General features: G+C 35.1%; 1 protein-coding gene across 1 annotated transcript; it reads right to left on the bottom strand.

The window, feature by feature from the left end:
* Positions 1–462: 462 nt before the first annotated feature.
* On the bottom strand, positions 463–8752 carry LOC119644541 (protein white). The gene is made up of 7 exons (XM_038044107.1): positions 8353–8752; positions 2527–2752; positions 1802–2456; positions 1613–1744; positions 1368–1557; positions 1177–1308; positions 463–1113 (listed from the first exon to the last, which is right to left on the bottom strand). Exons 1-7 carry the CDS (start codon positions 8428–8430, stop codon positions 502–504), a joined length of 2025 nt encoding a protein of 674 aa, XP_037900035.1. The 5' UTR covers positions 8431–8752; the 3' UTR covers positions 463–501.
* Positions 8753–12718: the final 3966 nt, after the last annotated feature.

The following is a 12718-nucleotide window of genomic DNA, read 5'->3' as shown; positions in this document are numbered from 1 at the left end:
CTGTATTGCATCAATTAGGACAGACAAAACCCCTAGTTAGTATGACATTATCTCAATTGTCTTATCGCCTTTTGTGCCTCTATCGATATATGTTTAAGCCAAGAAATTTAAATCAGCCCGCAATAAATCTATTAAGGTTCCTATTGTAAAAGAATCTAATTGGAATCAAAAGTACGATAATTTTCTTCAATGTATTTACGTAATTTGACATAAAGTTAAAGCAAAGCTTAAGGTGGAGAGAGCATGCAATGTGAAATTAATTCGGTTCGGTCATGCGACTATAAAGTATTTTGTGGGAGGGTACTGTCATCCGGCAAGCTTACATCTTACAAGCTGTTAAACAACTCAGTTTTTCGACATTGATCTCGAGTTTAGCGAAAAAGTTCACCGCAGTTGTACTTACCAATGTATGTTGATAAATGCTTATAAATAAAAGCTTGACAGAACATTTTCTAAGAAGATTTTTTTTATTTATTGTAACTTTTCGCATTTAATTGTTTACTATTTGCGTTTGGCCCTAAATCTTAAGGCTATATAGGCGCAAGTTCTGAATAAAATTATGAGCAGTAGTAAGCCCATGTAATCGTAAGGTAAATTCGTTTCTGAAAAATTTAACGTTTCCAAAATAACTTTACCGGAACTTGGGCAAGTGGTATTCGATAAAGTGCAGGTAATTTCACCAGGTTGCACATCAGCCCACTGATTAATTAAAAGACCTTCGTTAGCATAACGAAACCAAGAAAAGTACGAAAGCCATTTAAAGTATATGGGTACGGAACCCGAGTTTAAGAAGAAGCCTCCAAAAAGTAAAAATGGAATTGTAACCGGTGGGCCAACTGATAACGCCATAGATGTCGAATTGCTGGCGCAAGATATCAAATAACCAAAAGAAGTAGAAACATTAGCAACCAATGTGACTACGGCGAGGGCTTTAAAGAAATGATCCACACCAGGTCGCAAGCCTATCAAAGGATAGGCAATGGCCGTGAAAACAAAGGGCACTGCTAAAAAAAGTGGCAATTCAGCTATAGTTTTTCCTAGGAAATATGTATCGCAACGATACAAACGACTGCGGGTCTCACGCATAAAAACCGGCAATTCCGAAGTAAAGACCTGAAATTTAGACAAATTTTGCGAAAAATTTAACAAAAAGTTTAGGAAACAATTAACACTTACGTTTATCACGGCAAACACATTTTGAAAAGTCATATTGGTTAGGAACAGAAATATGGCGCCATTAATATTCATAACACCTACCTGAGTCAGAGGTTGATTTAAGAAAATCAAACCAATCAGCACTGCCACCATCTGAACGTTACAGGTTAATGTACAGATTTAAATCCAACTTTTATTTCCGTTACACTTACTGTTGTTTGTATTAAACGAACTTTAACGAGTAGCGGTTCCTTCAAGACCGACAGCCAAGAACGCCATAAAATGGCACGAAATTGTGTAAACCAAGTAGCTTTATAGATGAAACCATTTTCATCGTCCATTGAAAGTCCGTCCGATTTAGCGGCAATTTTTTGAAACTTCTGTTCCATTTCACGAGCGACTCTGTATTTTTTTTCTCTTAGATTATTGCTGTCATTTAGCTTTTGCATATACTTACTTGCCTACCGCAAAATTATCGCATATCTTCGATATACGGTCACGTGATTCGAGCTCACGGCCCGGCACAACAGCCAACACTTGCACGTAAAAGTCCGCTGGATTATAGTTTGTTGGACATTGCGCTCCAATACTGAGGTTGTTAAAATGTAAGAGTTTTGCTTAAAACTTTTAATTTGCTTTTGCTTACAATGAAAAAAAATCTACTGCTTCGTTGGGTGTCCCCAAAAATGCAACTCTTCCCTCGGCCATCAAGAGAATTTTATCGAATAATTCAAACAATTCGGACGACGGTTGATGTATAGTTAATATAACAGTTTTGCCACGCTGCGATAATTTCTTTAGTACCTGCACTACACTGTGAGCCATAAAGGAATCTAAGCCCGAAGTAGGCTCATCACAAATCAAAAGAGGCGGATCGGTAAGAGCTTCTGAGGCAAATGCCAAACGTTTTCGCTCACCACCCGATAGACCTTTCATGCGACCGGGTACACCAATAATAGTATTTTGGCATTTACCCAATGACAAATCCTGTATAACTTGATCGACTCTTTGAATTTTTTGACGTTGTGTCACTGTACGAGGCATACGAACTATAGCTTGAAATATTAGATGTTCTCGGGCGGTCAAAGAACCGATGAAAAGATCATCTTGTTGTACATAAGCACAACGTGCTTGCATTTCTTTTGCACTGACCGGATAACCGTTCAGTAAACGCACGCTTGACGTAGATATTTGAACGCCTGGCGACGATCGAAATGCGAGTGCATTAAGTAGGGTAGTTTTGCCAGCACCAGAACTACCCATAACTGCAAGAAGTTCACCCGGATAAGCTACACCACAAACTATAATTCATAAGAGCTGTTATTAGTCATTGTTCCTTTATCAAGAGTCCAAGCTACTTTATATGCTAACCGTTCTTAATTAAATGTTTACGTGGCTTCGGTATATGACGTTCGTTACAACATACGCCACGAATTCGGTTCTTTAACTCTTTCCAATGCGAGCCGGGCTGATTTACTTCACCAAACGCATCCAAATTGTACCAGGTATAAGTTAAACGATCATCGGTCGTCTCAGTGGAACCATAACTTTTAGAAAAATTTGGAAGCATACCAGCATGTTCGAAAGTTTCGGGATTCTGAGAGGAAAAGAAAATGTTTTAGTCGGCAAGATATGCAAAAAATATAATTAAGTGAGGGAATTATAGTGAGGGAAGATTGGAAAAAAGTATAGTAAAGTCGAGTGAGTGTACAAGCAACACTGAAACAAAGTTTGGAATACTCTTGCATCTTAATAGACTTCTTTATAGACATTTAATATATATATACATAATAGCTATTTCGACTGCAAAGGATCTGTATATTTTGGTAGTGTACTAGAATTATCGAAAACTACTTAGTTGGCTTAGATTTGTAACCATCGGGGTCACTTTGAACCATGTATCCCATGGATGGGCAACTTTGCACGAATTTCTCTTCACTTTCATAAGGAAGCTTGATGCGCTCTGTTAAAATAATATATTTACAAATGCAGTGCGTTCCATTCTGCACAAGCTATTTCTGATTATTTTTGTATATAATTCACTTATTCATGGCTTTAATATTTACGGACTAAAATGATAAGAGTTTGTATATAATAGGTGATTGCATGTATTTTGATCAGTGATCTCTATATGCGAAGTTTCAATGCACACTAAAAGCGAATGAAACTGTTACTGCAACTGTCTACCGAACAAATTGAACGAAGTATTGTTGCAAACACGATCACCAAGTGAGCTTAACGGAGATTAAGTGATCCTCTTGCATGACAACGCTTATCCGCATGTTGCAAGAGTTGTCAAAAGTACACTGTTGCAGCTTGAATGTAAACTTCTGCCGCATTCAGCGCCTTCTGGTTGCCGCTCGTTCAGATCGATGCAGGCTGGTTTCACTGCAGTAAATGCCTTTTTTCAGTGAAAAATGATCAAAATATGTGCAAGCACCTTATAAAATCTTCAACGTTTAATTTCGTTTAATTTTTACTTAATCGTTATTCAAATTTATTTAATATATATAGCGTAACGTTACTTCTTTTTTATGCAAAGTTTGAACTTTTAGGAATGAACATTTAAGCGTATATGACACCAGAATATGCAGTAAATTGAATATAAGAAAGAACGGAATAAGGGAAAGAAGTAGCATTCGAAATGTAATCTGCAAGAGACCACTTAAATAAGCCAAGCGTTGCTAGTCGAGTCGATGTAATTCTTCGTTTCGCATTATATTCCCTTGCGCTCATATACGTCACATAAAGCTTATTGTTTTCGTAAATTTAAACCGTTTACTTGTTACTTGCAAAAGTCATTTTCAATAATTTTATAGTCGTTGGTTTCTTTATATTCAAAGTTGAATGGAAATTACTTTAACACTAGAACTACCGCGGGGGTTAATATGATGTTATTGAATTTTTAAACTTAAAAAAAAAAGCTACAGAGCATGTAAAGTTACAGTCATTTTTGACAACTTTTCTTGGTATGAAAAGTGCTTCAAATATCGTGCTAAGTTATCGGTCATTTGGATCGATCGTTTTTTAGGAACGACTATAGTCGCAAGAGTGCAGATAGGAAGCTGAAATTTGGCAGAAGTATTACTTTATTAATCGAGAACTCGAAGATAAAAGATGGGCCACAATATAGAAGAGACTCAAATAACCTCGAAAAACGCCGACATTTTTTTTTATATTCTCTCGAAAATCCCACATGTTATGATTTAAGTCTTTAGGAAAACTAATCGGCTTTCTAACTAAGAATTAAAATTTCAAAGAAAGAAAAAGCCACAAGGCACAATCTTCCCGCTTTACCTGTCTCACGCAGCTGGCGACTCGCGGACAGATCGACAAGAATTAGCAGAAATTTAGTGGAAAAAGGGATTAACACAAATATGTCGCGATGAGTTTAGGTAACGATAACTTGCTTGTAAAAGGCAAAGCGAATTAAAGCGTTGCACATTTAAATTCCTGTAAGCGATTTCTGAATAGATTTCCCAATTTTGTAAGTAGATCTAACATTGTCCTAAAAAATCGCAATTCACTGTCAAAAAATTGACATCAAAAGGAGTTGGATAAGTAACGTAGGATCCCAAAAAATAGAGATTCACGTTAGAATATTTTCGCCTACAACTTGCGATCTCGAAAGAAAAAGTGCCGAGCCCATATTTTTATCAGAACACTTTCAAAAATGATCCCGATCGGCTTATCAATATGGCTAGAATGGCCGATTAAGCTATTTATCGAATTTATTTTCAATTTATCTCTAATTCTATCCCGACGCACGTTAGCATTTCGAGCATCCAATTGAAAGAAACATTTTACCAAACGGAATCGTAAATCAAAAAAGACAAAAAATATGAAAAAATTGTCCGTGTTCTCGGGATTGTCTCGGTTCCTAATCTATCGCGAGCTTTTAATTGATGAAGGAATGCTTGTGCTAAAGGTCAGCTTCCTATCTTCATTCTTATAGAAGAAAATGATCTACCACGGCAGAAACAAGACTCATGTCAAATGTTTGTAGCTCTAGCGTTAATGGCGCAAAGTTTAGGCAGCGTTGACAACATGCGCACACGAAAGTACAACAGGAAACAAAATGAAGGCGACGAAATAATAGAAAAAGGCGAATAATAAAAATAGTGTACATGGGAAACGCCGTTGATAATTGTTAAAAGCATATACCCAAAGGGGAGCTATCACGTTTTGCCTTTAAATTGACCATATATGTGTAGATGTATGACGAGTTAGTTGACCGTGCATTTAATTGAGTCTTTATTAAAAATAATTGAACTCTTTTGTCTATCTTGAGTTTGTTATAACCACCTTCTGTTTTCTCACCGTGTATATTCGAACGCATATTTTTTGGCAATTGATGTTAACACTAAAACTGTCGACGTGTTGCGTATAATTAGCATTTCTAGCAGAAGAGATCATCCTGATCCCCTTTCTTTTATCTAATTGCCATAGTCGCCAAAATGAAAATCGGGAATAGGAAGTGGTTACGATCTATGAACTTATGCGCTCGCAATAGCTTAAAAATTGAGAGCAGCTTGAAAAGTACAGAAAAAACCGAATTCAGGTACAGGTTACACCATTAGCCGAATGTAAAACTGAAAGGTAATTTAATTATAAATAACTTATATGCATGTATCTATATAACACATGCAGTCTCAATAATATCTTAAGACGCTGGGGTTTATATGCTGTAATAAAGCACATCAGCCCTTTGTTAGCTTAAATAAGAAGCTTATACTCAACATTTCGCGCCGTTTTTCTAGGGTAGATAAACCGATGAGTTTCCATCCGTTTGCTCATATTTGCGAATATTCACGAGTTTTCATTTTAAACAAATAAATATTCTCCGAACCTTTTGTTAAATGTAGGCTGATCACTCGCATTAATCGTACATTTCTCATCAATGAGTTTCTTTCAATGTCTCACACTAACAGCAACCTGTACCAAATCGTCAACCATATACAAGACAAAATAATAGAGTGAGAACACAGTACTTATGATCATTAACCGAATAATGGAAAAAGACCTTTATTTTGATCACGTATTGAAGAAAACTACCGCAGCTAAAAGAAAGGAAGAAAAGCATTTTATAAAGAGAGCTATCCCAACCTTATCGAAAGTGAACAATAGCTGCACGAGAACAACGGGAAAGAAAATGGCTGTCACAAGTGAGAGAGATTTGCATAGTTCAAAACACTAAAAGCTATCTCTCTGTTAATGTCAATGTTTTTTATCAGGAAAAAGAATGACCATGCATGAGAAGTGATCAGTTATGTGGTATTAAGCACCACAAAAACAAATTCGAGCGATATTTGTCAAAGACTCATTAATGGCATTTACGATGAGATGATTGTCACATAATGTTCTCACATATTTTAGATTGATCAAACATATGGCTTGATGTAGCTAGTGTGGATATAAAAATTAGACAAAATTTTAATGTAAAGTAATCCGCATAAGTAGCCGAACAGGTAAGAACCGCTACTACCAATTCAATGTTCGCGGTTTCTAATCCCCATGTGGTAGAGTTTACTTTGATCGCAGCCGTAGTAAGTGTTCAGTCGGTGAAGGCACACTCTCTCTATCTAATTCTCTTGTCTCATTTCTCTGCAGTTATATCAAGCCTCATGGCTCAGAGTTTATAACGCGGCCTTCACCAAACTGTACATTCATCAATTTGATTTTCGCGTCGCTTTCAAAGAGATATTTAGTTCTTGGCAAGGGATCATAATTGACGACGTGATGCGAGCATTTTTTCATGTAGCCTCCTTACTCTTTGCAATTATACATCTGCGTGACATGACTATATTATGATGTGTGTATGTATATTCCTTTTTGCCTTTACAAGAAATTATTATAAATCTTTTTGCTTTTCGTACGATTCCAATGGACGTCGAATAGTCAGTATGATATGCGTAAAGTTTCCGTGACTGAACGCGAATCGTAATCAAAAATGTCGTTCGCTTAGAAATACTTTTGAAGTTTCTGCCGTTCCATAATCAGCTGATTGAAACCTCACAACTACATCAAACGACGAATGGACAAAAATGCGGATAATTTTGTCTTAGTTCAAGTTTATCAAGAGATCTCGGTTGGTTCCTTTTCTTTTCGCTTAGATGATACTTTCATTCTTCCGTGGTTTCAATGTTTTTTAATTATAAATAAAGTGAGGCTAGAAAACAAAAAACAGTAGATGTAAAAAAAAAAAAAGCTTTTGATTTTTTCTTTCTCTTCTTTTCCTTTTTTCAAAAGATTTTGCTTCTATTACATTATTTTCCCTCAACAATTGTATTTTTACAGTCCTATCTTTAAATGACTATAGGATCAGAGGTATATGTGTATATGTATGGATGTATGTATGTATGTATATATATATATATATGCGTATTGTAGACGTGTTTTTGCTCTTATGTTGTTATTTAGTTTTATGTGGATTTGTGTTAGATTGTATTCGATCTGAGAAAACAATGTAAAAAATTCGCTACAAAGCATCATTTAACGACCGCAAAGTAACCTCGTTTTAGCCGTTTGCCTACCATTGTGTGCTGTGGAGCGACTGTGTATTTGCTTTGCTCAACTTGTTTCTTTGTGTCCCTCAAACACTAACTGCAAAAACAACTACAACAATGTCGATTTCATTGTATGTATATATATTCGTTTTATAAAAAACAAAGCAAGAAAAAAAAAAAAAAAAAAAAAAAAGAGGGGGAAAAAACCAAAAAAAAGGGAAAAATTCGCACTCACACGAAAAGATTCGAACAAGCACACGTACACGAATTTTTGTTTATACGTTCGTGCATACATTGTAAGTGAGTTGCTGTTTCAACATGTGATGGCTGGGTACGGTATGTGAAATAGCTCTGTTGTATGCATGTATGCGGTTTGTTGTTATTGCTTTTGCAATCAGAATGAATAACTATTGTATTATCCTTTGGTTTCTTCTTTTTGTCTTTTTGTAATTCTTATGTTTTTTTAAAATATTCCGCACACCAGGATAAAAATGCATTCTTTGTATTGGTTAAATTTTGGTTTTTTGAATGGCATGTTCCTACATACACGCTTGTATGCTCCGAGAAGCAAGAAGAGTTTGAGGTTGCCTGCATGCATACATTGGTATATATTCGGGGTTTTATTGTTATTTAACTTGTATGTTGTATATGTCAGGGCATTGTTTCGGGCACAGCGCTGCATTATACTTACGGGTGCATTTAAACTTTCCGTTGATGTTGTTGTCCGCTTACTGGCACGAATTAAAACTTCTTGATCCTCTTGACCCATGGTGACGACAAAAAAGAAAATCTAAATTTTATTCTCGATATTCACACCCTTTGTACGCATACATATAGAATACTTATATATATTTAAATTTCTGTCTTCTATCGCGTAATTGAATTTTTTAAATTTTTTTTTATGCTTCCTGTTGGAGTTTTCTTTTTTTTTTTTTTTTTTTTTCTTTAATTTTCTTTAAAAAAAATGTTTTAGCTCTGTAACACTTTAACTTTAATACGATTTAAAACACCAGATTTTAGTTCTTCATAATAATAACGATAATCAAGAAGTTGTTTTTAATTTTTTCTTTGTTTTTTATATATTTTTTTATAAAAGTTGTTCTATTTTACTTTTGGTTTTTCACAATTTTTCTTCAGTAAATTTCAACGTTAGCTGCCAGCCGCGTTAACAATGTCGGTGAGTGAGTATATTAGGTGTAACTAAACTCTATTGTCTGGTTAACTTTTATGGGTGCCCACTGCAAAGATGAACGAACAAATGAGAATAACTGAGTGAATTTAATATCACCATCGCACCTTCCCTTTATCATAAACTTATTTTTCATATTATTTACATTTTGATAAAGTGATTTTACTTGGTGTTGTCTGTTGATCTCCATCCAAATAAATTTACTTTGCGTTGTTACGTTAACCTTGTTTAGAATAATCATTTGGACTCATGATTATAGAAAACTTAAGTCATACACTTACAGAAACACACAGGTACTTTTTAAGGTTAATGGAAGACTAAACACAGGACAACAGTCATTCATCAGTTCAAGTTTTGTTAATTAGATACATGAAAATTCGATTAAAGAGATTGTTAAATGACGCTTGATTATATGCTAAGAAACGTTACATTTTCAATTTTTGTCGCTCGCTTTATCAAATCATCACAAATTCGTGAAAAACTCGATATGTTTTCCTTTCTTTTTTCATATAACTTAAATGAAACGGTTTTTTCTCTTCATTTACTGTTATATTAATCACATTTTATTCTCTCTTAAAAAAAAAAAAAAAAAAACGCCATACACGGTAACATCATCGTTATCATTTGTACGACTTCTCTATAGGTAATGAAAGCGGTTTAGCATTTATTGTACACAGTGTGTAGGTACGCGTTACAGAAATGGAAGCTTTATTTGCTTATGGAAATGTTTACGAAATTCCACAGTAAATACTCTGATATGCTTATACATAACATAAATACTAGCAGAAGAAAAAGAAAAAAAAAATTTTTTTTTGTTAGACCTTTCCCATAGAGAGTATATTACCTTTGTTATATCACTTGTTCTTTCATTGGCAATAGGTGCTGGTATGTTTGCGAACGAGACTATGCAAACACCTGAGATTTGGTGGTCACTTTACACTTTAAGCAATTTAAAATTCAAATTTACCCTTTATGATGTAGATCAGAGTTAGTAACTCTTTTTGTAATAAAGTTTGTATATTTACTTATTTACCTACACATGAAACTCAGCTAAAATATATTAATAGCTGAATTCAATTGACGCTTAGAAGTAAATCTTATTCTAATTATTATTAAAAATTAGTATAAAGTTTATAAGGAGAGCGAAAGGGAAAATAAAAAAAGATCAAATTATAATTCATATATAAATAAAGAAGAAAAAAGAAGGAAAAAAGCATGTACATAACTAGCACAGAGGGACAGATCCAAGTTGTAAGTGAACCTCTAAACCATTGCAAATATGCGAAAGCTTGGCAACCGATAACAGCAAACAACACCAGTTAAGTTCCGAATCGAGGTAAGATGTTAAGATTGCAAGTTAATTTGATAGACTTTAAAGGGCCCGATATTGAGGTTAAGTGGTGGACATCATTTAGGTTCCTGCAAACAACCTTGAACGGATTAAGCAGCTTATAATTACATTTACATTAACCAGGCTTAATGAAAATAAAGCGCCTCGAGAATCGATTAGGGACATTAAAGCTTATCCCACCCACAAATCCCAATCACAAATCTACGTATGTCAAGTGACAGTAAGGATATCAGAAGCACCCTATTTTCATAGGGAGGCTGAAAAGACGGTGCCATCTTAACCGCGAATTAGCTCATCAGGGATATGCTGCGAGGTACATTACAGTGCTCACTTGAAAAGTTAAATAAAATTTGGTGACGTCTCTTACGGCAGTCTGAACCAGTTCTTCTAAACTTTTAAGACAGTTCGCAGTATCACTGTGATAAAGAAGGGATAAGACAGTTCCCGCAGACGTCGTTATGTCTATCTTTGGCAGTCCTAGTGATGGCCTACTTTACCAAAAGATAGCACGAAGAGAGACAAGCATACCCAGAAGTTATTGCCACTTACGAGTTACCGAAAAGATTGGTCCGCCCTCAAAATCTGGGCCAGACATAAATTGTACGACACAGCCATCTTGCGTAGGGAATTGCAAATATTAGAACAGGTAGAGTTTTTATAGAGACTTGCTTGTAAAATCACTTTGAGACGTCCCTTCTTTGAAGTAAGTGTAGGACGATATGGTAGCACTGTGGCATTTGCATAGCTTCCGGTAAAATCACTCACCCGCTCGGTGGGTATTAGTTTTCTGTTTTGCGTATTTGAGATAGTGGTGTTTTAAGCTAGTCCGAGCAGTAGTCACGCAGGGATATTGGTTACAACTGGATGACTTACGGCTCTCTAGATCCAAACTTCTAAAGACCTTAATCCAATAACAGAGGGCTTAGGTAGTTTTTTTTACAGGACGATTCGTGGCTTGCCAATGTAGTAGAGTGAAGTGTGAACCAACAACGTGTTTTTTTCTCATAGTTTTTTGCGACTTCGTACCAAATTTCAGTAATAGTCACAACGAGACTCTCTATTGTGCATTTTGTTACAAAGCAAGGCTGTTAAGTAATGAAAATCCGTTATCACACATATCGGCATTGTGTTTTTTGGTCTAATAAGAGAAAATATGTTCCTTAAATTGAAATATTTTAAATTAATTTTTTTTTTATTTCGTCGTTTTCCTTGCCTTTTTTTGTTAACGTTAATAGTATGAAATTTTCCTTTTTGGAAAGACTCAATATAATCAAATTTTACCGCGGTACGGATGTAACTTTGAAAAGCTTAAAAACATGAAAAGGGATATTGCAAACATCGTTACTGTACTTTCAGATAATGATCTTCTATATAAAAATTTAAGTCAAATGCCATCTATTGTCCTAAATGACTCATATCAATTCATTCACGTTCTCAAAACTATATTTTTCCGGCCTCGATCGACAAATAGTTTGATCACAAAGTTAGCCTTTTTGTTTATAATTTGATCGCATACTGACTTCAGTGGAGATTTTTTAGATTAATGTCTCTGAAGTAAAAGATTTAACAAGGCACTATCTTAAGCTTGATGTGTTTATAAAGTTACGACTTTATTAATTCTAAAAAAAAAATGAAGGATTTCCCACCTACTTGATGTCTCGACGATGTCAAGTCGGCTGACCGGTCTGCTGCACGACATCTTCAGAACATGTTCACAGAATTTTTCCAGCGGACTTTTGTACGTAGTAATACTACATGTTTCAATTATCCCTACGAATTTCATAACTTCCAGACGCAAAGCACGAAATGGTTTAATAACACGAAAATCATCGTCCTCCTCCTTTGTAAATCTGGTAACAGTCAACAGCTGCAGACACATTTCTAAACACAGCGCTTTACCGAATTTTTTTGTATATCTAATGGAGAGAGAGAGACAAACGGAAAGCCGGGCATGCTTAAATCCATGTAAAAATTGACGCTGATTAAGAATATATATACTTTGTGGGGTCGCTGCAGCTTCTTCCTGGGCGTGGTATATATTTTGATAAAATTAATATACTCCCCTTTCTTTGATTTTACGTAAAAAATGGTATTCAGTACATTTACGCATCTACGCACATACTATTGCGTTCATCAAATTAACCTAAATGTTCCTCTTAGGTAATTAACGTCTGGTTAAAATTAACTTGTGTACCTATATCGGAATAGAGATTTAGATAATCGTCGTATTAAGGGGAAAACACAATGTCGTGATGGACCGCCACGCAAAGCGCATAACGCAAAATCGGTTGAATACATAGCTTGCCTGCATTGTTAAAGCAGCCTCATACGACCAGTGTTTGTTTAACTAAATTAATAAAGCGACAAATTTTTTTGAAAGCTGATTTTCTTGAAGTAAAGTACAGTTAAAGTAAAGCGATAGCAATACACTTCTGTGTAACTTTTTCTTTTTTTTTAAATAAAACATGAATCGTGTGATCTTATTTTGTTTTAGTAAATACATCAATGTCTTTTCTT

Source organism: Glossina fuscipes, unplaced genomic scaffold, assembly GCF_014805625.2.
Source record: "Glossina fuscipes isolate IAEA_lab_2018 unplaced genomic scaffold, Yale_Gfus_2 0, whole genome shotgun sequence".
NCBI lineage: Eukaryota > Metazoa > Arthropoda > Insecta > Diptera > Glossinidae > Glossina > Glossina fuscipes.
Note: the sequence above shows the minus strand (reverse complement) of the source record. Positions and strands in the feature narration are given on the sequence as shown.

Coding starts and splice junctions, on each gene's coding strand:
- LOC119644541 (XM_038044107.1), bottom strand. CDS start 8,430: ATGGGTCAAGAGGATCAAGAAGTTTTAATTCGTGCCAGTAAGCGGACA. Junction 2,457..2,526: donor TAAACATTTAATTAAGAACG/GTTAGCATATAA, acceptor TATGAATTATAG/TTTGTGGTGTAGCTTATCCG. Junction 1,114..1,176: donor ATGTGTTTGCCGTGATAAAC/GTAAGTGTTAAT, acceptor TCTAAATTTCAG/GTCTTTACTTCGGAATTGCC.